Genomic DNA, 27,896 nt, shown 5'->3' with positions numbered 1-27,896 from the left:
TGAACAACGCGCAACGCGCCACTGACTTTAGACTAGGTTTTTTCTGGTCAGTGGCGCATTTGTTTTATTGAACAGCAAAATAGCATGAGGGAAAGTTTGCGCCGGAACACGCCTCCTCTTTGCGCTGAAACGCCCCGGCAAGTGTATTTCTTAGTTAACCGACGTGTGTCTGTGGAGGGAAAAGTCCGCTTTGCGCGGGTGCAAAATAGGAATGATACATGCGTCAGTGTACAAAGTCATTTGCGCCGAGTGCAAGATAGGGCCCTTAAAGTGTAAGGTTGCCCATTTTTAAACCACTTTGTATTGTTACAATCTCGGTAGTATATGTACACGTGTATGTTTTTTTTTTTTAAGTGTTAATTTTTATTAGCAATCGGTTTCAAATATACATTTTTATTGGGCATTTTCAAAAAGCAGGCTCATTTCGAGAGCTACAAAAAAATGTGTTACTTGGGCCGAGAAATTCATGTTCATTTGCCAGCAAAAGTCTACCGGATGATTCAAAATGCTCTAGAACTTTTGTGAAAACTACCGCATTTTTGTATCATCAGACAGTGGGATTGGCAGAGGGCTATTAACAAAACGGTTAAGCCCAAAGTATAATTCGGCTGTCTACGTTACGTGCCACTCTGCGCACTCCCAGTGATGTAATTTTCATCATTTGGTCCGCATGCCAAAAGCATGAGCAAGGTGAATGTTGTGAAAGAATCCAATCCAATCCATTTTATTTATATAGCACATTTTTTAAAACACAGGTTTACAAAGTGCTGAACAAGAAATACAACATAAAAACACTTAAAGCAACAAGACTACACAGCTCTCATGCTGGGTTAAAAGCCAGGGAGAAGAGTCCACGACGTCAGTGGTTCCCAACCAGGTCCTGGCCTGTGTCTGAAATCGCCCCCTATATCCTTAAATAGGGCACTATTTGAGGGAACAGCCATTTGTAGTACTGTCTGAAACCATCGTGGACATTATCGAGTGCACTCATTCAATCTCACAATGCACCACAATAACAAGTGTACAACCGATGTACGCTCAACGGCTAGAGAATACCCATAATGCATTGTGTGAGTCGCACGCTTTCCCCATCTGACCAGAAGTTTGCGCCCGAACCACTGGTCCAATGTGGGTACAGTGTAATATCATACAGGTATAAATTCCTTTTTAGTTGCTTATTAAATTATTTAATTAAGGTTAATACATGACAGAGTTCAAGATAAATCTTTTCATCTTGCCAGTTTGCTAAGTTCCAAATGACTATGAAACGGTAAGCAAAAACTATGCAAAAGTAGGTAAAAATGAAAGATTTAGATAATTGAAAAAGTAAATCGATTTGGTTTCCAGGGTGTGTCCGAAGGTTCCGGTGTTGCCAGGTGGATGCTGAAAAGGGCATGTGGAAGAAATGGTGGCTGCTGAGACAGACATGCTATAACATTGTGGAGCACAGCTGGTTTGAGACCTTCATCGTCTTCATGATTCTGCTCAGCAGTGGCGCTCTGGTGAGGGGAAATACATTTGCTTGTTTGTGAGACTCGATTTCAATAGTTTGACATGAACATGTTGCTAACCTAATGACAACAATCTAAGAAGTAGAATAATACAGAGCACATTTATTTATTAGCAGGTTTACTTCTATCTTTTATAAATACTTTTTGGTATTGAATGCATTTTATGCTCATTTATAATCAACATTTTTCTCATTTTGTCCACTATCTTGGATGGATTTTTTTTTTCTTCACACGCTTGTTGCCATGTATACTAGTTTAATTCTAATTATTTTTTTCCTTACATCAAATTTTAACATATGTTTTTCAGGCTTTTGAGGACATTTACCTTGAAACAAGAAAAAACGTAAAGACCATACTGGAGTTTGCTGATAAAGTTTTCACCTACATCTTCATTCTTGAGATGCTGTTGAAATGGGTCGCATATGGATTTGCCAAATACTTCACCAATCTTTGGTGCTGGCTGGATTTTGTTATTGTTGATGTAAGTTCAGCTTTTGAATTAATATGATATCAAACTCAAATAATGAAAATTCTGCAATCATTCTTTCACCCTCATGTCATTTCAAATCTGTATGACTGACTTTCTCCCATGGTCCAGAATGCTCTTCCTCTTAATGTGTCATTTTAGTGAGATACTTTTATAGATTTTATTAATATTTTGAACTTATTTTTATTTGTATATTTTAAATATGTATATATATATATATATATATATATATATATATATATATATTTCAATTTAATTTGAAAGTTTTAGTAATTGTGTTTTTGTCATTTTTATTAGAATTAAAAAAAATATGTCTATATAGTTTTTTATTTTTTATTTTTTTTTTTTAGTTTTATTTATTTAGTACATCTTTAAACTAAATGAAAATGAGAAATGTTGTTTTGGCAACTAGCTGAAATAAAACAAGTTTAAGATTTTTTTTTACTAAAGACACGCAGTTAAAAACTTTAAAACTCCTTAAAAAAGGAGCGGACAGGATTATTTTTGCGGCTGACCTTATTGCATATGCATTTGGAGTTTCCCTTTCAGAAGCAAAAATTATGGGAGGAGAGTATTTAAATGAATCATGGAAGGTGTGCGCTAGTCGATTTACTAGTATTTGCGCCATTATTTAACACCCAAAAAAGCTAATCTGCGCTTCATCAGTAGATCACGCGCAGACTCTCCGGCGCTTTTTGGGGATTGTGCTCTCTCTCTCTATTTTTCCCTGTTTAGTAAATCTGGCCCTATGACTCTGCACCATGCAGATCACATTTAGCTCAGATTTTGTCTGCGAGTTTGCAGCATTACCTGATTTGCGTGAGTCCTTTTGTGAATTGGGTGCTAAAACAACGCAGACAGCAGGTGCAAATCAACGACGTCAAATCATTTTCTAGTAAAATCCCCCCAGTGGTTATAAAAGCACCATTAGCAAGAGAGCATCAGTGAACTGTGTGTGAGCTGAGAATGAGCGACTTGAAATGATCGTTTTTCTGTGTTATGCATGTGAGTGCTTGTGACTTATTTGATTGGGTAAGCAAACTGGTCATTTGTTCATTTGAAAGGCCATATTTCCCATAAGAAACCACAGGGAGGTAGAGATCAGAGCAGGAAGAAATGGATTCCTGCTTTTCTCCTAATTACCTCTGTTTATGTGTGTAGGTCTCTCTGATCAGCCTGGTGGCCAACGCCCTGGAGTATTCAGACCTGGGCGCCATCAAAACTCTCCGAACACTGAGAGCCTTCCGACCTCTCCGAGCTCTCTCGCGCTTTGAGGGAATGAGGGTAAAATCTCTTAATGTGGCCTTTATTGTTAAACTGATAATATAGAGGACTTCATTCAATCAAAGGCTATGTTCACCCTGTCAGTTTTTGGGATTGACACCGCATTTACTTACAGGTGTGTGTCTCGAAATGTCCCGATCAAACAGAAACTTACAGTTACATCTCGAATAACTGTCTGTATGAACGAGCAACGAGAGTCAAGCACGTATTTTCTTACCGGTAATCATAGCAAAAGTGATCAACGTAATATCCAAGATGACAATGTCCATAAAACTGAAAAGTTGTATGACTTCTGAGACGATAAGAGTGCAATTTAGCCGCAAGTTCATCCATCAAATCCTCATTAACCGACAGCAGCTTTTATATCTGGGTGGAGTGCGGTCCATTTGAGTCACGCATAAAACTCAGAGACTGGATCTAAAACCTTTAAATGACACACGGCTCATGTTTCTGTCTCTGTAAGGGTGGGTAAGGATTAGGCAACCAGGTAACGGCCTCAACGAGCGGGGTAATAATTTGGCAAGGAGTTCAAATGTGGCCAAAGAAAGGCTGATTGACAAGAGAGCGGACCTGAATTCATTAAAAATGTTGGTCTTCTTTTGGGCTTTTCACACTGAAAATTGTTAATCCAGTGTCATTCTGGGTTATTTTGCTCTCCACCTAGATATAAAAGATGCTGTCAGTTAATAAAGATTTGATGGATGAACTCGCAACTCAATTGGACTCAAAAGTAATAAGACTGTTCAGTTTTATGGACTTCACCATCATAGATATTACTATGGTCACTGTCACTATGATGACCAGAAAAAGAATACAGGCTCGACTCCCGTTGCACACTCATACAGACATTATTCGAGAATTTAACAGATTTTTATGATTTGATCATAAATTTAACACTTTTTTGATAATGTTTTATAACGTTTTTGGAGTTGTCACCGCATAAACCAGTCTGGTGAATGGAAATAAATGAAAATAGACATATACAGCACTTGAAAATATTTGCGACTTTTCTGGCAAAAGTGCATAAATATTTAAAGAGCCAAGCTCATGATTGGTTGTCTGTTGCACTTTAGTTTAAGTTGACAACATCCTTTAAAAATTACAACTAGTGTGACAATTCCTTTTCAGTAGTTTTGGGTTGATAAGAGGTGATGTATCTGAATGAAGTCCTCTAAGCAGATCAGCTCATTAAAGTCAACATGAAACTGACAACCAGTATTATTGATTTTCCCCAAACTGTTTTTTTTTTAGGAAACTGCAGGGGGTTTGTAAGTAGATGAAAAGCTAATAATTATTAAAATATTAAGTAAATCATTTAAAAATAGAAATAAGAAAAAGATCAAATATTTTATTTAGTTTCATGCATTACATGCATAATATCCAAAGCGACTTGCATTTAATTTGCATTGGATTGCATTCAATGGCGATCAAACCCATGACCTTGGTGTTGCTAACGGCATGCTTTACTGTTTGCGACCATTAACCGGCATCAGAGAAACCACAAACATGCTGAAATATTAACTGACGAAAAAGTTTTGCTTTAGTATAATGTGCACATAATCCTATCCAATAAGACCATTAACATGCATCAAGTAAATGCAATTTACTTGTATTTTATGTTGACTTTAAGAGCGTAGAGAGAAATGTGTTTCTGTTGTACAGTAAATCATCACTGTGGCTTTTCCCTCCGTCTCCTCCTCTGACCGTTCCAGCTAAACATGTGTCCCAGCATGAGTCCCCGATAATCCTGATCAATAAGCACAAGACTCACATCAACCTGCTTACCATCAGTTCAAGCTCCCCATTTTAGACGATGCAGATAAAAATGTGGATTTGTATTGGTTCAGGTGAATTTATCACTGAGATGATTGTCAAACAGTGACCTAACTGACTTTTCTCTAAGCTTAGTTACTGTTACACAGCATCCCAGAGGAATTAAGTGGAGATTTTTGTGTGATAAAAGGTGCTTAGAAACTGGGAAAAATTTATTGACATTACCTCATCTTCAAAAAGCTGAACCCAGTGTGTTTTATGAGGCTGCCGGGAGCTTGAAACCATTGCAAATCAAGAGACGTTTAGAATCCAGACACTCAGTAATGTCCCTATGCAGTTCATAGTAATATTAATACATTTCTTTGTTGGATTTTAAGGACATTTTTATAGGGTCGCCACTATGGATGCGATCTGCTGTAATGTGTGAGATGGGGTCGGTACTGAGATATAATCCTGTGTCTGGTCACCATTTGTGGTGTTTTACTAAACAATTACAAGCTGTGAATTGCAAGCAATGATAGGGAGCATTGACGTGCAGCTTTATGTAATAAGCTCAGGAGGGTCGATAGTGCTGCTATTGACCAAACGCTTGCGTACGCTTTCCACATAAATGTGATGTTGCGATGGCTTCCCCCTCACGTGGCAATCACTGATCTCTCCTCTCCACTCTGCTCTGTTTGTATCGACAGTGTCTAGAAATACACCATGCATCTGGTTGTGTTATTGCTGCTGAGTGCCTTTAACATGTGCTTTAATTTCTTTTTGTGTTTGTTCGTTTACAGTAAACGAATACTGTGGCTTCACGGTACTTCCTAAAGGTCGTGCTTTTTCATGCCAAACTGTCAGGGTTGTGCGTCGTTCAGAATTGAATTGAGAGGCATTTTAATTGCAGTTCGGTTTCTGGAATTGAATTGAGGTGGTACAAAGCATGCAGAAATCCAATGGAGCCGATTGTTGAATTTTGAACTTTGCACAACCCATCGAACTGCATAACTTTCCCTCTCCATTCATCTTTCTTCTTTCCCAGATTCTCCCCTCATGTGTTGTTGTTGTAATTGCCAATAATAATAATGTTCTCCTGCTCTTGTTACTGCTAACCATTATGCATTGGGAAGTTTCTTATTACACTCATGTGTTTTCCTCTCTTTGCCAAAAGTCAATAGAATTAAAACAGGATGCACTTTGTTTTACAGGTGAATCAGGCCTGTAATATGGCTAAAAAGTTACATGTCGATTTTCAGCCTTTTGATATGATATTTGATGTATCTCCACGTGTATGTGAAACGGCTCAAAAGCAGGCTGCTTTTATTTCAGTCAGAGGAATAATCATTTATTCAAAAACATTGGCTGTACAATACAGTACGCTGTCAAACAAAGTGCTTCCATGATTATTGCATCATATTCATAACAGTTTGTAAGGTTGTGATGTTTCTGTGGACACAGGTGGTTGTGAACGCTCTTCTGGGTGCCATCCCTTCCATCATGAACGTTCTGCTGGTCTGTCTCATCTTCTGGCTCATTTTTAGCATTGTGGGCGTCAACTTCTTTGCCGGAAAGTTTTATGAATGTGTAAATTCTACCACGGACAAGCGCATGGCTTCCACAGAGATCCGTAACAGCAGCGATTGTATAAATGATGGCACAAATGAAACTCGCTGGAGAAATCTGAAGATTAACTTTGACAATGTGGGAAATGGATACTTGGCCCTGCTACAAGTGGTAAGGATGCTCTTAATAGCTGGTAGTCAGTAAATACTATAATTTATTTATTTAAATCTAGAACATGGAAAATGTAGAATTATGTATTTGTGCCATCATGAAAATATTCAACATGATTGGAAAATTGGCTACAGTTGGTGAATCTGATGTCATTTTTATTTATTTATTTGTTTGTTTGTTTTATTAGTAATGTAATGCATCCAGAAGTTTACCCTTTTTATGTTTTCGTTTTGTAATTCCTATTAGTATTATTTATATTATTACTATTGGGTAACACTTTACTTGAAGGGGTGTGCATAAGACTAACATGACACCTTCATAATCATGACATGACATATGTTATGAATATGAAGGAAGTTTTATGCATGTTTATGACAACTGTCATTAAGAGTCATTCGCTCAGTTTTGACATTTTTAATGCAAATATGACATTGTTTGAAATGTCTTTGTTATGACACCTTGACATAAACCAATACATCATAACCTGTCAGTGTCTTTGTCACAACAACTTGACATTACTAAGACAACACAACCTGTCATAAACATGACATAGCAGGTTAATTATCAAACTTAAGAAACCACCTAGATTTATTGGTTAACATTAGATTAAACTGTCACGTGGTTGGTTTTGACATATGCTGTCATGAAGCCATTATAACTGTTTAATGTCAAATTCAATTAGTACCACTGTGAGGTCACGGAAAATATTCATGACACAGTTATAATGGCCTTATGACAGCCAATGTCAAAGCCAACCACATGACAGTTTAACTTAATTTAATGTCAAGTTGTCATGACAAAGACACTGACAGGTTATGATGTTATGGTTAATGTCAAGATGTCATAACAAAGACATCTTAAACAATGTCATATTTGCATTCAAAATGTCATTATTGAGCGAAAGACACTTAATGACAGTTGTCATAAACATGCATAAACCCTACTTCATATTCAAGACTTATGTCATGTCATGGTTATGAAGGTGTCATGTCAGTCTTATGCACACCCCTTCAAGTAAAGTGTTACCATTCAAATAATAATAAATAATGGTCCTAAAAATTAAAAAGTAAACTGTTAATTTTTCATTTTGTCAAGGCCACATTTAAAGGGTGGATGCCCATTATGTATGCAGCGGTAGACTCTCGTAAAGTAAGTCATTAATTCCTTCAATAATGTATCATTCATTGTATTTTATTTATTATAGATTAACTCAATTATTAAACTATCTCTATGTCTGCAGGTGAATGAGCAGCCAGAGTATGAGGTGAATCTGTATATGTACCTCTATTTTGTCATCTTCATCATCCTTGGAGCTTTTTTCACATTAAATCTCTTCATTGGTGTGATCATTGACAACTTCAATCAGCAGAAGAAAAAGATAAGTATCTATTGGCTTAAGCTGCTTCTGATCGTATCTTGTTTTGAGACTTCAGAGATTTCTCCTAAGGCTAGTTTGTTGTCTACTGGATGCAGACGACTCTTTACATGCAAAGTACAGATTTTGGATTCTAAAATCGCGTCTTCCTTGGTTGTCGAAAAATGAACTTTCTGTTTTCTGTCTTTACTTTGGAGGTCAGGATATTTTCATGACAGAAGAGCAGAAGAAATATTACAATGCTATGAAGAAGCTTGGCTCGAAGAAGCCTCAAAAACCTATTCCAAGGCCAAAAGTAAGCATTCCTGTAAAAGAATAGCTCCTCTAAAAATTGCATTCTTGTCATCATGAACCCTCCAGAACTGTATTATCATCTCTTATAAATGCAAAAGCTGCTTTTAAAGGGGTCATATAATGCCATTTTCATACAAGTTAATTTGATTCTTTTGGGTCTAAATGAAAAGTTTGTAATATACTTTAATAAAAAATTCTCAGTATTGTAAAAAATCACTCATTTTACCTGGTCAAAAACAGCTCTGTTTTCAGCACAGTGCATGTGTCTTTAAATGATAATGAGCTTATCTGACTCCGCCCCTCTGTTCTGCGGGCGTTTTGACACAACGCACGTGGAGTGTTGCCTTGACAACAGTTGAGGGTATATTTTGGAGAAAGAATGGCAGCGGGAGTCTCTGAGGACACATCTGTGCAACCGTATCAGTTTGAACCGGAGTCGGACCCGGAGCAAGATGACGGCCCCGAAGAAGTTCGACAATTAAAGGTGATGATACACAGGGCAACTTTTCGAGCAATGTTTGCTGGGCAATCTTGCCAAGCGATTGTTGCTTGGGCACTTTCCCATTGAAAATGGGCAATACATTTCTATCTGGATAATTTAGATCTGTCGTGGGCCCTGTGTCTCATCTGATTGCCCGTTGACGGCAACATTGCTCAAAAAGTTGCCCTGTGTATCATCGCCTTAAAGGGGTGGTTCAGGATTTTGGACATCGGGCCTCATTTCCAAGTTAGCCTTAGTGTTATTTATCAGTGGAGACCGTTTTAAAAAAAATTCATCCAGTTGTTCCAGTTGCATAGTTCGCCGGTGCTAGGCTAGCGCGAGTCAACGGTATCTGCTAGCCTGCCATTAAAAACAGTTTTACCCACTCCACAGTACACCAAAAGCAGATCAATTATAACGCCAGACTATCGATGTGAATGTCTGTTGAGAGAATAATGTTAAAAATCAAACTACTCTTGCATCTCAATGATCGCAATACATTTACAGGAACTAGTTTCTCAGCAGTGGCGGGATTTTACTTTACTCCGGTTAGTAGCGCTGCGCCGAAGAGTAAACACAGAACCGAAGCGCACTACAGTCGGGACTACCTGTACTACCTCTCTCTATCTCTCTCTCTCTCTCTCTCTCTCTCTCTCTCTCTCTCTCTCTCTCTCTCTCTCTCTCTCTCTCTCTCTCTCACTACCTCTCTCTACCTCTCTCTCTCACTACCTCTCTCTACCTCTCTCTCTCTCTACCCCTCTCTCTCTCTACCTCTCTCTCTCACTACCTCTCTCTCTCTCACTACCTCTCTCTCTCTCACTACCTCTCTCTCTCACTATCTCTCTCTCTCTCTCTCTCTCTCTCTCTCTCTCTCTCTCTCTCTCTCTCTCACTACCTCTCTCTACCTCTCTCTCTCACTACCTCTCTCTACCTCTCTCTCTCTCTACCCCTCTCTCTCTCTACCTCTCTCTCTCACTACCTCTCTCTCTCTCACTACCTCTCTCTCTCTCACTACCTCTCTCTCTCACTACCTCTCACTACCTCTCTCTCTCACTACCTCTCTCTCTTACTACCTCTCTCTACCTCTCTCTCTCTCTACCTCTCTCTACCCCTCTCTCTCACTACCTCTCTCTACCTCTCTCTCTCACTACCTCTCTCACACTACCTCTCTCTCTCTCACTACCTCTCTCTACCTCTCTCTCTCACTACCTCTCTCTACCTCTCTCTCGGTTGCCTAGATAACTACATATCACTCCGCCGCTGCTGTAGACTGTGCTAATAAATACAGGGAACAAAGTATAACTATTGCACTATAACTATTTCTAACATTATTCTCTTAACAGACATTTACATCGATAGTCTGGCGTTATAATTGATTTGCTTTTGGTGTACTGTGGAGTGGGTAAAACTGTTTTTAATGGCAGGCTAGCAGATACCGTTGACTCGCGCTAGCCTAGGACCGGCGAACTATGCAACTGGAACAACTGGATGAATTTTTTTTAAAACTGTCTCCACTGATAAATAACACTAAGACTAACTTGGAAATGAGGCCCGATGTCCAAAATCCTGAACTACCCCTTTAAGGCTCAAACAGGACGTTTCTGAATGGTTGGTTAACGTAATGTCACTTTTATCTATCTTTGAATGTAACGTACTGGCAGGGTAGAGTAGTGAGATACGAACGCTATGTGTTTACTGATGTATACGTACACAGTTTGTAACAACACAATAACCATAACGCGTTGTTCATTATAAACGTGAGATTATGAATTATATTGAGAACGTCGTACATAGAAAACATGCCGTAATGTACCCTGAGTGTAAACCTTAGACGCATTCATTGTGAAGCGTGCAAGCGATTTGCAAAGATTAATATAAAGGTTAATAAAACTTTACACTCACTTCTTCTGGAGGTGCAGCAGGGACATGAAGTTGGTACCGATTCATTTTTCATGAGCAGCTTCTTAGCAAAACCAGCTTTGTACTGACCCTCCTCGTTTATAAAGCAGTCTGGTGAGAAATGATTCGCGCAAACATGAACGCATTGACGTTGCTCGTGGGGAATATTCCCTTCGAAAACAAAACTCAGCCACTGCGTCTTCAGCGGTTCGGATTTAGGAACATTAAAAATGACTGCTGTGTTCGTTATTACACCCAAGAACAGAACACCACAATCGCTTAGACGCCATTCTGCTCCAGTGTATCAACAATGGCAGACTATGATGACAGCTCGCTCAGGGCGGGTCTGTGTTGAAATGCTGCTGTCAATCAACAATCGTGGGAGGGGCGTCCGAGCGTGTGACGTCACACGGTTGAACGGCTCGATTTGAGACAGGGAAAACGTATAAGGAGATTAAAACAAAAACACTGGATGGATTTTTATCATTATATGATGGTTGTGTACAGGCACTGCCAACACACATTTCAGTACAATCAACTTGTAAAAGTGCATGTACCATTATATGACCCCTTTAAGTAAATGACGAGGAGATGTTCATTTTTGGGTGAACGATCCCTTTAAACCATATTTTCTTGTTTGTAAATGTCTTTGAATAAAACTAACATCTGTTCCTGTACATCTTCTCATTAATGCCAGAACAAGATTCAAGGACTCATCTTTGACCTTGTAACCAAACAAGCCTTTGACATTTTCATTATGGTCCTTATTTGGCTCAACATGGTCACTATGATGGTGGAGACAGAAGATCAGTCCAAAGAAATGACCAATGTGCTGTACTGGATCAATGTTGCCTTCATTGTGCTCTTCACCAGCGAATGTGTGCTAAAGATGATCTCGCTACGGCATCACTTCTTCACCGTTGGCTGGAACGTATTTGACTTTATCGTTGTCGTCCTGTCTATCGTAGGTAAGATCTGCAGCATGACGAGGAATTGACCTTTTACTAAGCTCTGTCTGACTTGGATAATTGTTTTATCAGTCCCTCCAGTTTTTCCCCTCTGAAACACAATTTTAAATCCTGCATAAGTCAACATTTAACCGCAAAATAATCGCAAAAAGCGAAATACTGCTTATAAGTTGACACATTAGCGTGATAAAGAAACTAACTTTTTTATCCACCTGCCAATTTGGCTACAAATTTTTTTAATTTTATACATAAATATACACATGCATATATAAATATGCACACGCACACACGTACATGATACATGTATTTACAGTATATATAAAATAAAATTTGGATTTCATACATCCATTTCTTATTCAAACAAAATCCTGTCATCCAGCCATCTCCTCCCTTCATCTTTCATCCTCATCACCAAAAATGTGTGTTTAGGTGGACAGTTCAATACAGCACAAAGAACATATAGGATGTTGGAAAATATCAATGTCTTTTCTGTTAATCAAATGCTTTTTAATCTTCGCTATTGCTTCAATGAAAATGAACAAGCGTGCCGTTATTTGTTGCGTAGTGTCGCGTGTGTTCAAGTAAGCCAGATATGTGCAGCTTCTGCGCAATACGCTGTATTTAATATATCATGATGACTCACAAGTTGAGTATTTGCGCTAAATCTGCACAGATTTGGCTTACACAAACTTCCCCAGCAAAGTGAGTAAACATAATAACACGCCAAACTGGCTAGTGATTTGATTTGTTACCCGCCACAGTTGATTTTTACCCGCATTTGGCGGATGTTAATTTCAAACCCTGTAAAGAATCATGATTGAAATATCAATTAATGAAAAAAGCATGGTACATGCATCTAGTGTTAATTTTATTAAACAAAACTGAAGAAAAATGCTCTTTAAAGGTTTAGTTCACCCAAAAATGAAAATTCTGTCAATATTTACTCACCCTCATGTTGTTCCAACCCCATAAGACCTTCGTTCATCTTCGGAACACGAATTAAGATATTTTTGATGAAATCTGAGAGCTGGATCACTCCTCCATACTAGTCCATAGGCTTCTTCAGGGATTGAACTTGCCGGCCTCGAAAAGTTATTAAAGACATCGTTAAAATAGTCCAAGTGACTACAGTGGCTCAATCTTAAGTTTATCAAGCGACGAGAATACTTTTTGTTCGCAAAAACAAACAAAAATAACGACTTTATTTCAACTATTCATTTCCTTCTCTTTGGGACTCTAGTCAGTTAACGTAGTGTGATTCCGTAGAGCTACGTCACACGTAGGCTCACTATTGGCCGACGCTGGTCATGTGCGTGATGCGTGTGACGTACAACAACAGAAGCTTACGCTATTACACTAGTGAACTGACTCGAGGCCCACAGAGAAGGAAATGAATAGTTGAAAAAGTCGTTATTTTTGTTTGTTTTTGCGCACAAAAAGTATTCTCGTCGCTTGATAAACTTAAGATTGAGCCACTGTAGTCACTTGGACTATTTTAACGATGTCTTTAATAAGTTTTCGAGGCCGGCAAGTTCAATCCCTGAAGAAGCCTATGGTGATCCAGCTCACAGATTTCATTAAAAATATCTTAATTCGTGTTCCGAAGATGAGAGAACGTCTTACGGGGTTGGAACAACATGAGGGCGAGTAATTACTGACAGAATTTTCATTTTTGGGTGAACTAACCCTTTAAAGAGCACTTGTCCATGTCTAAGACAAGATGATGACGGGACGACACCAGGGTCATTAAACGATACCTGTGACTGTATCAACATGCAATATTGTTGATGATAAAAGACAAGACTAAAATGTAGTTCAAAAATAAAAACTTTACCAAAAAAAAGGAAACAAATATTATAGACTTGCGGTTGCCAGATGTCAAGAGCTGAAATCCCCCAATCAGAGCTTTTCTGTTAAAAGGATCCATTTTCTTCCCAGTGTTTTACTTAATCTTTGCTATCTGGCAACCGTATAATCTCTCTGATGATCTGAGAACAGACGGAGCGTCCAAAATCGTATTCTGTCTGTCTGTAGATACTACATTTGAATTACTTCACGACTGTTAAAAAAGTATGTTCTATATAGGATGATTATGGGTAGTATGAATGAAATTCAGACATACTATATCCGGCATGTTGTTACTGTCACGTGACCTACCGGCGTCAGTTGCGTCACTTCACTGCCATTCGTAAATCCTGTCCTATGGCCTCATGGGATAGTAAAGTGTCCATTGAGTACACACTTTAGAATCTCAGCAGAAGTAGTGGGTTATTCGGGTTATTTGTACATACTACCATGGTGGCGTATTGTTTTTCGCATACTGTATAGTAGGGAAGTATTTTTCTTTGTATATCAACTTTGTATGCAGCGAGGCAAATATCTAAATTTATTCAGACACCTTGCTATCCTAACTTGCTTAAATGAACTATAGTGTCCTGCACCCACTAGTAAAAAATATCAACAGTTATATATGGTGTCTACTGTCTGAATAATATTTGGTTTGACTGTACATAACCAAATGTAATAAGTGTGACTATCAATTTAACCATTATGCTGCATGATGAAAATGTGACTAAGTTTTCTTTCTTTGACTAAAACTAGACCAAGACATTTAGTTGGTTAAAACAAAACAAAAATGAGAAATGAACACTATTTGACTCTTGTCATTGCAGGCATGTCACTGGCAGAACTCATTAAGCAGTACTTTGTCTCGCCGACCTTGTTTCGTGTTATCCGCCTCGCCCGGATCGGCCGCGTACTACGTCTCATCCGAGGGGCCAAGGGGATACGGACCCTTCTGTTTGCGCTAATGATGTCACTTCCTGCCCTTTTCAACATCGGACTTTTGCTCTTCCTCGTCATGTTCATCTACGCCATCTTCGGCATGTCCAAATTTGCCTACGTCAAAAAAACGGCCGGCATCGACGACATGTTCAACTTTGAGACGTTTGGCAACAGCATGTTGTGTTTGTTTCAGATCACCACCTCGGCAGGTTGGGAAGGCCTTCTGGCACCCATGCTAAATACCGACAGGCCAGACTGTGAACCGGAAAAAAAAAACTGTGGGAACCCATCCATCGGCATTTTCTTCTTCGTCAGCTACATCATCATATGCTTCCTGATAGTGGTGAACATGTACATTGCCGTGATCCTGGAGAACTTCAGCGTGGCCACCGAGGAGAGCGCCGAGCCTTTGAGCGAAGACGACTTTAACAGGTTTTACGAGGTTTGGGAAAAGTTCGACCCGAAAGCCACGCAGTTCATGGAGTACGGCAAGTTGTCGGACTTCGCGAATTCGCTGGATCCTCCTCTGCGAATACCCAAACCCAACCGACTGCAGCTGATCTCCATGGATATGCCGATGGTGAGCGGCGAACGCATCCACTGTCTAGATATCTTGTTCGCTTTCACCAAACGTGTTCTCGGAGAAGGTGGCGAGATGGACCTCCTCCGCGGACAAATGGAAGACCGATTCATGGCCTCCAACCCGTCCAAGTCTTCTTACGAGCCTATAACCACAACTTTGCGCAGGAAACATGAAGATATGTCTGCTGCAATCATCCAGAGAGCCTTCAGGACCCATTTGGTCCGATATAGTATGAAGAAAGTTCGTAAAATCCGCAAAGAGAACAAGCAACAAAATGGGAAGGTGCGGAGCAAAGAGTCCGTGGACAATGAAAAGTGCAGCGATGCCAGCGCTTCAGAAGACTCGGATACAACGCTCGCTACATCCACTCAGCGATCAGACGATAGTCCGGCACAGAACAAAAACAAATACAAAAAGGACAAGCATGAAAAGGAAGTGGAGGACAAAGGTAACCGAGTGAAGAAGTAGAGTAGCTGCTCTGAACTTTTCTTTGACACCAATAATTGTTTACAACTTCAAGTTATTTGTCAGGGTCAGGTGACCTTGTCTCTTTGATGTGGATGTCTATGCCATACTGCCTGAGCATACTTGAACATTGTGCCTATTCTGGAGCTGTGATTAACATTAGTTAGGCAGTGAAGCTGCTACATGTTTCACTCGCTGGTTAACGGCGATGGACCAAATCTTGTTGAAAACTGTTTTGTCTCATGTCATGATCTGATACGTTTAGTTTGACTGTGTGCTTCTCCCAGTGTCTTGCATTTAAAGGTGAAGTATGTTATTTCTGTCCCACAAGCGGCACCAAACCTTAATAGCAAAGCCTAAAAAGTCTATATATATATATTTCAACATTGATAATAAGAATAATAATGTTTCTTGAGCAGCAAATCAGCATATTAGAATGATTTACGAAGGATCATGTGACACTGAAGACTGGAATAGTGAAGACTCTGATCAGGAATAAATTACATTTTAAAATAGATTTACATTTGGCAGACATTTTATCCAAAGCGACTCGCATTGCTTTTCAAGGTACACATTTTTACATTCTTATCAGATCTTGCTTTCCCTGGGTGGGAATCAAACCCATGATCTTGGCGTTGCAAGCGCCAAACGCTCTACTGTTTGAGCTTATATATATATTCACATAAAAAATCAGCTATTTGAAATTGTAATACTAGTACACAATATCACTGTTTTTACAGTATTTTTAAATCAAATAAATGCAGCCTTGGATGATCAGAACAGACTTCTTTCAAAAATACAAATCTTACAGACCCCAGAATTTTGAATGGTAGTGTTTATATAATGTTTACTTTTTGATACTGTATATATTTTGAGAATTAATTATGTAATGGTGTAATTTGTCATAATATATGATTTGATTCCACCATTACATAAATGTATCATTACAAATATTATATTGTAATATTTACACTATCCGTTAATTTTATATTCCCAGCAAAATAAAAACAAATATACTGTAAATATTTAATATATCACCCAGCCCTGCAGGGATGACAGAAAAACCCGCAAGACTAATTCGACAGTGGTGTCCTCGAGTTTTTATAATGGGAGTGTTAAATTTATGAGTAAAATAAGGTCTGTGGTAAACATAACTTGACAATACTTGGAAGTTTTGTTCTACAGCGTAAACTAGACACACCTTAATAAAAAAAAAATGTTTCTAATTAGTAACTACTTTAGATAAGAGCGGATGGGGTGTGAGTGTGTGCAGTTTGCACGACACCGTTTTCAACTAAAAACAGAAAGCTTTTTACGCATTTTGGTCGTACATTTACACAACAACAGCGATTTGGGGGCCTAAAATTTTTGGAAAACATGTTTTTAAAGTGCAAGCTTTTAAAAATGATACCGTTATCGTCTCCATGTAACGCGAGCTTGTGAAAACGGTGACGTCATGCGCATGAGTATTAAGTGTTCAGTCTATAGGCGTGTAGTGTTTCTTTACATCGCCACCTACTGGCCTGGCAGAAAAAATACAGCCGTTTTTTTTTTGTTCTCGCGGATCATTGTGTATGGAGATCGTTTTGACAATGTTGTCGTCTATATGCGAAAAATGAAAAGGAAAAACTTTTTTTAGTACAGTTTTTAGTACATCGTCGTCATGTAAATGTACCCTTTGTTTACTCATAAATTGATCTCCATTATAAAACCCCATAGGAAGATCTCAAGGGAACCACTGGCGAATTAGTCTTTTGGGTCATACCTGCATCACTATTTACTAGAAAAAGGTTGTCCCATCTGCTCGCCATTGATTGTGCATGGTTCAAAGTTTCTCTACTTTAGCAGAGTTAGTCACTGTTGTAACTACTATACAGTTATGGGAGCAAAACGCATCTTTCTTCATCTAATATAGCACTAGTGAAGGGTGTGTTGCTATTGACGAGATGTAATGCACACTTCCAGTGATTCATGCACCCGCTGATCAACTTCCACTGATGAACGGGAATGTTTGGTGCTTCTTTTGCTGCAGAAATGACACACTTCCCTTTATTCAATGATTTGTGTTTGTCACTAGAAGTTTGCATTTACTCATGTTTGTTTTTGTTTTCAAGCGAATGTGCAATCTGTTTATCCTATGTTACTTGAGACAGAGTTGATGTATTTCCACAACTGTTGCCGTCGGTACACGTGTAATTATAGTTGCATGAAATCTCACCCGTTTCCCACTCAGTATTTCAGAATGGCTCAGTGCCTCTCAGGTCTCTCTTCAACACGCTAGAAAGCCATTCGCACACGTGCCTTCCCTTACGCCTGCCTCGGTTCAGAGCTTGTAGCAAACACTTTCCATGAAACCTCAAGACTTCTATCACACCCTGAACTGTGAAACCGGTCTGATTTCAGCCTTTCCTGTTCCTGTCTCACTGATTTGCACTTGAAACGGCTTTAATGAACTGTCTAGAGATCTGTGCCCACCCTCTTCACTTCAGTGGTTGCAAATTCATTTTTGTATATGAACTCAAATTTGGTCAGGTAGATGTTCTAGACCGCGTCGTTAGCCAAAACTTCATCTTTAAGCATTCTCGTCTTTTGCATTTTTTAAAATTTCTCTCAAAAATGGTCCTTCGTATGTGTAAATATTTTGTAGGAATATGCAATGTTATATAATTAAAAATTATGAATTATAATCTATGTAGGGAATGTGAAAGGTGTAAAGTAAAAGGTTATGCATCATAAAAGCTCAAATAAAAATAACAAAATGATGCTTGTTATATGGGAAATATAATCATTTTGATTATGTTGAAGCTGAAATATGACTTTTTTATTTGTATTATGCATTTTGTTTATATATATATATATATAACATGAGAAATACTGTATTTATGTGCACCGTTTTTGTTTACTGCATATTTCACCTATGAAGGAGTGATTGATTCTAGTTTTATATTTCTGTTATCAATGTTTATTTGACATGCATCTCGATGACTGAAGACTGACGGGATAGCGTGCATTTGTTTACATTTTTATAGTTCTGAACGTTATCATTACATTTCTTTTCATGTAAGAGACTCGTATGTTCCACATAAACACAGTAACTGCTCCATGTGAATGTGACTTGTATTGAGAAAATGAAGTCTAGGTATATTACGAATTTATATGAAACAAATATCAAAATAGCATAAAACATAAATCAATAGCTTTTAAATGCATCATGCTTGTAGTCTGTGAGTCAAACTGCATGCGAGGGTTCTTTAAGCTAAAAGAATAAACTCATCACATACCTCAGACCTGCTAACTCTTGTGTATTTGTCCTATTTTTGTTTTATGAAATTTGGTGTGAACTATTAAGCACCATTGTGACTATTGTGATGGTTTTAAATCATTTTTTATTTGTTCTATGTTCCCGAAAGACTAGCATTTTGCATTCCTTGCTTCGTTTTTGAGGGTATATTTACACAACAATGATGTACTTAAAACGAAAACGTTTTTTTCTTAGATTTTTTCGCATACCGATGACTATGTTGTCAACACAATCCGTTCACACGGGTCTGCGGAAGCGCCTAAAGACACTGTATTACGCATGCCAGGCCAGTAGTTTACATTTTTAGTTGAAAGCGGTGTCAAGAGGTTTGGCCTTTCATTTACACGACAACAGCGTTTTGGGGGCCTGAAAACGCAAACTTTTGAAAGTGTAAGTTTCTGAAATCGATACCGTTATCGTCACACGTGTATTAGGCTACATGTTCAGTCTATGCGCATAGTGTTTTTTTTACGAAGTGACATCGCCAACTACTGGCCTGGCAGGAGAATACAGCCATTTTAACTTGTTTACGCAGATCCGCAGGAACTTTAATCGTTTTGACAACGTTGTTGTTTGTATGCGAAAAATTTGAAGGAAAAACTTTTCCGTTTTAGTAGCCTACATCGTTGTCATGTAGGCCTAAATGTATCCTAAAACTATGAAAATGTTTGTTAAATGAAAGAAAGCTGAAATAAAATATAAATATTAGTTGAAAAACTTAAATTAAACGAAGATTTGAAATGTTGCCTTGGGACAATTTGAAGCACTAAAATGATTAACTGAAATAAATGAAAACTAAAATGAACTAAACTGAAATGAAAATAAATTAAACCTAAATAGCCATATTTAAATTAAAAATAATAAAATGACAAAAGCACATATTAAAATGACTAAAAATAACATGAAAACTAAAAATATAAAAACTAATTCAAAATATAATACTAAAATAAAAGCTAAATAACACTGCACAACTTTTGAGTTTGAGAGTGTTTAAAGTAAAGTGTGTTATTTATGTGACACCACACACACACACACACACACAAAGGTTTGAAATAATTACGATTTTTTAATTTCACTTTTTGCATCACAGGAATACATTTCACAATATTACTTTTACTCAAAAGAGTTTTCAAATGTGTTTAAAAACAGTAAAAAATCAAGTTCAAAAAGTCATTACAACATTTTGAATGTTCTTGGCAACGATGGCCGTTTGCTAAGTGATGATTCCTCTAAATGTGTTCACATTTTACAGCATATGTACGCCGTGATGTCTGTTCGTAAACACATAGTAATGTTTCTCGGGAAGAGAGAGATGTTTTATGGTCTCGAGTGACTGTCCGCTCTAATTACGAGCACATTAGAGCTCCTGTAACTTCAGTCCTGACCATTTCAACTCCACCACAATCAACATTAGACGAGATCCACTTCCGCAGGACACCGCCGTTTCTCTGCTAATGAGCTTTTACGTGAAACTGCTGCTTTTTGTTTTCCTCAGAGCTTTTGTCTGTGAGCAGCACGTGTCTGACCGCACATAACCATCTAATGCTTCATTTGCAGGCTGAGGAGCAAATTAAAATCATAATAATTATTTATACATATATATATTATATATAGCTATATGAGAGAGAGAGAGAGACATGTGTGTGTGTGTGTGTGTGTGTGTGTGTGATATTCCTAGTTTCCAGAAGACTCCCAGAATCTCATAATTTATATTACATCATGAACAATTACATTAAAATATAATTCAAATCCAGAATTTTTCACATAACAGAACAAAAATGTTGAAGAACACATTTGGCCACATTTGCTTCTGTTTGATTCGCAGGGTTATTAGCAAATGTAATAATAATAACAATTATTATTATTATTGCATCAAAATAAGATTTTTATTAATAAAAATAATTATTAATTTTTTTTGTTTTTCTTGATTGAATCATGTCAGATTAATAATAATTATTATAATGTATTTATAATTTATAAATAAATAAATGCACAAATATGATACTTATTATTATATTAAAATAATACATATATGTTATTAATACATAAATGAATGAATATAATAATTATTATTATTATTAAGATTATAAATAAAAAGCTGTATTCATAAATAAAAACCTTAATACATTTAATAACAATATTCATTATTATTATATTTTTGTTTTCTTGATTGAAACATGTCAGATTAATAATAATTATTATAATGTATTTATAATTTATAAATAAATAAATGCACAAATATGATACTTATTATATTAAAATAATACATATATGTTATTAATACATAAATTAATGAATATAATAATAATAATTATTATTATTAAGATTATAAATAAAAATATGTATTAATAAATAAAAACCTTAATGCATTTAAATAACAATATTCATTATTATTATATTTTTGTTTTCTTGATTGAAACATGTCAGATTAAAAATAATTAATATAATGTATTTATAATTTATAAATGAATAAATGCAGAAATATGATACTTATTATTATATTAAAATAATAAATATATGTTATTAATACATACATGAATTAATATAATAATAATAATTATTATTATTAAGATTATAAATAAAAATATGTATTAATAAATAAAAACCTTAATACATTTAATAACAATATTCATTATTATTATATTTTTGTTTTCTTGATTGAAACATGTCAGATTAATAATAATAATGATAATAATAATTTAAAATTTAAAGAAAAGTCCCAGAATCATGACTATATACATATTTTTAAATACTTCAATAAATCATTTCAATCCAGGATTCATTAGCCAACACAAATATTGAAGAGTATACATTTAGCCACAAAATACATTCAAATAAACCATCAAGACAATATATGGCTCAGAAGCTTCCAGCTGAATCTATTAATATTTGATTAATTATTAATATGAGATCTGGGATGAGCTTTTATTTGAAGATGACTCAATCCCCAAGCCTGGCATAAAGAAATAAAGATCTTGCCATTTTCTGGTTATTCAATAAGACTCCCCCAGCGTTCTCGTTTTTCACCACACCACACCCGGTTATTATCCTGTCATTTGTGGTGTTTATTTCCGTTTTCCACTAATGGTCATTTTAGATAATGCAGAATAATTCAGTTAGATTCACATACCCCTCTCATTTGAGCCCATCAGTAAGACAGTAACTAAATAATTTAAGAAAAACACAATTAAGCAAGTGGCCGAATCCCAGACGTTCCCTGAGAAGACGTTTCACCCAGGCTCTTAAATGACCCAACACAGATGGTGTAGTGGTCGAGTCAGTATATTTGCAGAAGCTAATGGCTCCTCGTGATTGGCCCGTCCCAAGCTCTGGTCCCAGACACTTCTTCAGATGAGAAGTGATCCTGCAGTTTCTGCTGCGCTGTTGCTTAGTAACGCAACGTCACGTATGTTTATGGTTACAGTGTTTGCAAGGCAGAACTGCGCTCTATTCCTTCAGTGCTTCTGAATCTCTAAAACTATTTAATCGCCTAAATCTCTTAAACTATTAGTGTACGTCAAGCTAACTTTAGGTTGTCAATCATTTCAGTTTTGGTTTGTAAACATTTACTTTTTAAGAAAATGTTTGAAAAGTTTAAAGTTTGAAAATCTCCTGTGTTTGATCTTCTTTCTTACATTTATTTGCATAATGAATCATAATTGGTTTTGTCTTCCTTGTATATGTGGAACAGTTTACTAATAATATGATACAGTATATTATAGTATATACCAATATAGTCTATATTAATATAGGTCTACTAATAGTATAATTTTAAAAGTAAAGTTTTTAATGTTTTTGAAAGAAGTCTCTTTTGCTCACCAAGGCTGCATATAATCAAAAATACAGTAAAAAACAGTAATATTGTGAAATATTATACAATTAAAATAACTTTTCTATGTGAATATGTTTTAAAGGGGCTATATGTAAGACATGTCATGTATTAATTGCTTTTTGTATTCCTAATGTGAACAGCTTGTAAAAAACGAGACCTTCCCAAATTCCTATATCTATGAAAGCCTGTATTGATTTTTATGTGAAGGACTCGAGACAGTTTCGCCGGGAAAATCCGATGGATTTGACGTTTACGCTCCCGAGAGCCTCTCTTCCGTTATGACACGTGGAATTAATGCTTATACAATGTTCAGGATAATGCCGAAAGAACCATTCTGTACTGTAATGTCAATGTGTCATGCAAAGAAAACCTTAATTTAAACAGTCTCACATAGCCAGATCTGTATAGTCTATAGTCTCAAATATACTTCATAATCAAACTATCATAAGTGTAATTTTAATAACCTCATGTGTCGACATGATGCCGGTGAGTCGCACAGCTGGTTCAAACATCCACATCACTATGATCAGATGCTTTCTGCTGTTTTCTCACCGCTGACGTTTGTGTTGTTTATTTTGTTATTAAAGTCCCTGTAAAGGCAATTTCAAAAAAAAATTCTAAACACATTATAAATGTTAGAAATGTATTGCTAAAACATATTATAAAGACTGTGAACTGTGAAGTACTGAATTGTGGAGTTAGACCGTTAAACAGTTTTTCACCATTGCTATTTTCCGGATTTTCTGGGCGGGGCTAAAACAGGGCTCGATGACGCACTGGAGCCCTTGAGCTCCTGGACACGCCCCTATTTAATGACGCACTGGAGCCGCTGAGGCTTGCCGCTCCTAACAATATTATAGAGCACATTCACATCAATTTGCCGCTCAATCGCGAGTTACTGTCAGTACTATCAGTAACACAGCCTACAGATTGCTAGCTAGCTATGCCTTCGTCACGGAAATGCGTAGGCCTACTACCTGGATGCGATCACCGGATCACGTACAAAATAGATCGGTGTCCTTATTTAAATTTCCGAAAAACAATTACATCAAGAAGAGGTGGATTAATTTTGTGAAGAGCCAACCTTGATGGAGAGCTGAGGATCACCGCCAAAACTCTGTAAGTGATCATTTTACACGGGATAGTTTTATAAACTTTCGTCGGAGATAACTGTCTGGGATTCACTGATAATCCGCTGTTACTGGTGAATGGGGCCGAACCGACTCCCGCCTCAGCCTTCATCCTCCTGTCGCGCCGACAACTGGTGCCATCATCGGCAGTGCGTGCCCACTGTGCGAGCATCCATTCCGGCTGTAGAGTTGAGTGTGGCGACGGCAGCTTTCCCGCGAGGGGGCGTGGTTTCAGCGCAGCCAATGGACACGCCCCCAGCGTTTGAGAGCAGAGATTACTGCTCATTTTTTCAAGATTTTGATAGCTTATTTTATGTACTTGCTGGCTTTTTTTATCATTCAAATTTGGCTGGGTGACTAATAACAAATTTTTCTGTGGTGTGACAAACTCAAAACACATACTTAATTTTGACTTTACAGGGACTTTAAGGAAAGCGCACAGCACATATTTACATATTCATCTAAACGTCGCTCTCATCAGTGTAGACGGTGTCTATGTTTGTTAACAGTATATCACAGCTTCTTCTTACTTCTTTTTACTTCTGAGCAAAGAATGAAAAGAAACTTTGCAGTGAGTATATCGGTGCATTGAGTCTTTTGTACATTACGTGTGCACGAGTGTGAGCGATAAGCTGCTGCAGTTCACTTAACGGCCACCGGTGTCGCTAATAACACAGGTTTCTGAATTCTACATATAGCCCCTTAAAAATGTATTTCTGTGATGCAAAGCTGAATTTTCAGTATCATTACTCCAAGTCTATATAACTGATGTTGTGGGGCAGTTCAATTGAACAGCACTGAATTGAAAATGCAAAAGAAATGTATTTATTTACAAGATGAGAAGGGTTTGACACACACATGCAATGTGATGAGGTCACGAGATAATAATGTAGCATTAACCTGTTTAAAATGTTCCATATTAAATTCCTAGAACGTATTCTTAAACTTACCTAGAACGTATTCGTGTATTTACTGCAGAAAATGCTTATATAGTTGACACGTGTACTACAGTAAAACCTTTAGTGGCGCTTGCAGTGTTCAGCAAACAGAACTGCAAAGTTGCTCAGAAAGCAGACTGATGCTTAATGACTGATGCATGTCAATCCTAGACATTAAAGTTTTATTTGCACATATTCAATGATCCATTTAAATACCTATTGTCGCTTTTATTTATTAAAAGGCCTATGAAACTCTTTGAGACACTTACAGTGTGTCCTGTGGAGGTCACCATTTATTGATAAGGATAACTACAGGAAAACCGCATCCAGCAAATGGAGCCGAGAGGAGCCTCTAACCACCAGACTTACGGTCAGAAGGTTTGAGGATCTTTAAGGAGCTGTTGTAAATGTCTAAGAGCACTCATATGCTATTGATCAGAGCCAGGGCTGTCCGAGTAATTGTATATATTGGCCTAAACGTGTTTAAGTGCTTTTGACACTGAGGTCATGAAAGTGCAACATCTTCACCAGCAGCCAACCTTACTATGTTTCCATCCACATATGTGAATTTTGGAGTAGCTATCGCATAAAAATAGGATGGAAACGTAGCCTACTATACATTATGAAAAAAAAAAGTCTCAGGTTTCCCCGGTTGCTTATACATATATTTGCAGACGTTTATGTTCGATGCAATTAATCGATCTGACAGCATAGTATATTATTGTATAATATACAGTAAATAATATATACAGTATAGTATTATTTTAATAGTAACATTTTTAATATGCTCACCAAAGCTGCATTTATTTGAACAAAAATACTGTAGAAATTGCACCTTTTTTTTTTTTTTTATTGAAAATGCTGTTTTCTGTTAATATATTTTAACATGTAATTTATTCCTGTGATGCAAAGCTGAATTTTCAGCAGCCATTATTCAAATCTTCCGTGTTGAAAACAGTTGTGCTGCTCGATATAATATTTATTTATTTATTTTCAGGAATTTTTGATGAATGGACTGGTGAATGAACATTCAAAAGAACAGCATTTATTTTAAATAGAAATCTTTTGTAACATTATAAATGCCTTTACTGTCACTTTTGATCAATTTAGTGCATCCTTGCAGATACAAAGCAGCCTATTAATTTAATAAAAACTCACAAACTCACAACTTTGGATGGAAACATAAAGTAGCTGTTTCACCTGAGAAAACACTTTTTCCCTTCATCTGGAAGACCTGAAGAGAATCTAACATGCACGTCAGAGCTTCCTAGAGTGTACTCTAAGTGCCCTAAGAAGTTAGCGAACCAGCACCTTTAAGTCCTCGGTTAGAGAAAATCCTTGTACTGTATGTGCAGAGAATCATCACATACGGTTCTTGATCATCCAAAATACAAACCTTCTCAGTCATTAAAATTGAGAAATCTACAAGTATCACAATAGACGGCATGTGCTGACAGCAGCCTGATCACTGTCACACTGTGTGTTTGACAACTGCTGCTGATAATGATTATCTGTCAGTGTGTGTATGGAATGTTATCGGACAGGCCGGGGAAAGGCCCCCTTTAGCACAGGACACGGCCCTGTGTGTGTCGGCTGGGATCAGGGCTTGGGATGCCGGTGTCCAGGTCACAGTGCTCTTCTCAGCTGCTTTAGACAGACCCAGCGCTGGCTTTCACGATCAATGAGCTCAAACTGTGTTGTGCAACACTGAGTCTCTCATTAACACTGATGAGGATCTGAGCACATTTCCATCTCACATGCTCTGCGGACAATGAAAACTGGACATCAGGAGTCAAACGTATGGCCTCTGATTTAGAGTTCATGAAATCACTCACACACATGACCCATCATAAATCAACCTGTCAAACATGTATGCATATATATACCAGTCATAAATATTGCACATTAGGCTATTTAAAACATTAGATATCATATAAAGGCCTTCTGTTTTTTTTTTTTTTTAAAGAAATAAATACCTTTATTCAAAAAGTGAAGTTAAAGGGTTAGTTCCCCCCAAAAAATATAATTATGTCATTACTCGCCGTCTCGCCCTCATGTCGTTTCAAACCTGCAAGACTTTCCTTCATCTTCGGAACACAAATGAAGATCTTCTTGATTAAATCTGAGAGCTTTCTGTCCCTCCATTGACAGCTAACTACCACTTTGACGCTTCAAAAAGTTCATAAAGAGATCGTAAAACTAATTCAAATGAATTGAGCGAAAATGCTGTGGTGTTTTCTTTGTTGTTTAGAATCCAGTATGCCCGTAACTCTTTTGTCTTTTATAAATTTAATAAAGAACTCTGTCTCGTCTTCTGTCCAAACATACCGCATCATCTGTAAAGATTTATACACAAATATATGAAGCAGCACAACTGTTTTCAACATTGATAATAATAAATCTTTCTTAAGCTGCAAATCAGCATATTAGAATGATTTCTGAAGGGAAAATTTGGTACTTTATACTGAAGCGACCATAACAGAAGTAGCACAGTTTGCATCTATTCAAAACAGCCCAGCCTCACTTTTACATGCAGATCAATGCAAAAGCAGCCAGCATCTCAGTGAACGAGTTATGTCAGGTGATCATCCAAGTGAACAGACTTAAAAGATTATGGATACACACACTGAAACTCCAGTACTCTTGTGACCTCTGACATTTGGAGTAAACCTCTGAGAGTGGACCTCTGACACACACACACACACTCTCTCTCTCTCTCTCTCTCTCTCTCTCTCTCTCTCTCTCTCTCTCTCTCTCTCTCTCTCTCTCTCTCTCTCCTTTGTTGCTGTTCTTCTCATAGAAATTGGAAACTGTGTAAATATAATGCATAACAGGAAAGGTATTATGATTGAATGACTATGGCTTTTGTCTTGTGCATGTTTTTTTCACCTATGTTTAATAAAATTTTAAACTCTTGGTTTCTTATGTTGTTTATGAAAATAATCTGATAATAAAAATACAGGATATCTTGTTTTGATCTCTTTACAGTTTTTAAACGCACAACGGCACATTCACAAATCAAACTCCCATGCTCAAAAGACAGAGTTCAAACCATTACAAATAGAACATATA

The 27,896-nt window shown here is 37.2% G+C and overlaps 1 protein-coding gene across 2 annotated transcripts in view; it reads left to right on the top strand.

The window, feature by feature from the left end:
- Window positions 1-15,632, top strand: part of scn1laa (sodium channel, voltage-gated, type I-like, alpha) — a 57,208-nt gene extending 41,576 nt beyond the window's left edge. For both annotated transcript variants that reach the window (XM_056236131.1, XM_056236130.1), the window contains 9 exons: window positions 1,348-1,502; window positions 1,819-1,992; window positions 3,160-3,282; window positions 6,499-6,774; window positions 7,870-7,923; window positions 8,015-8,152; window positions 8,340-8,444; window positions 11,521-11,791; window positions 14,464-15,632. In XM_056236131.1, coding sequence (XP_056092106.1) covers window positions 1,348-1,502; window positions 1,819-1,992; window positions 3,160-3,282; window positions 6,499-6,774; window positions 7,870-7,923; window positions 8,015-8,152; window positions 8,340-8,444; window positions 11,521-11,791; window positions 14,464-15,626 — 2,459 coding nt within the window. In that variant the 3' untranslated portion in view covers window positions 15,627-15,632. The remainder of the gene's footprint in view (window positions 1-1,347; window positions 1,503-1,818; window positions 1,993-3,159; window positions 3,283-6,498; window positions 6,775-7,869; window positions 7,924-8,014; window positions 8,153-8,339; window positions 8,445-11,520; window positions 11,792-14,463) is intronic.
- Window positions 15,633-27,896: the final 12,264 nt, after the last annotated feature.

Source organism: Rhinichthys klamathensis, unplaced genomic scaffold, assembly GCF_029890125.1.
Source record: "Rhinichthys klamathensis goyatoka isolate OS25496 unplaced genomic scaffold, OSU_Roscu_1.1 h1tg000439l_1, whole genome shotgun sequence".
In the NCBI taxonomy this organism is placed as follows: Eukaryota; Metazoa; Chordata; class Actinopteri; order Cypriniformes; family Leuciscidae; genus Rhinichthys; species Rhinichthys klamathensis.
Note: the sequence above shows the minus strand (reverse complement) of the source record. Positions and strands in the feature narration are given on the sequence as shown.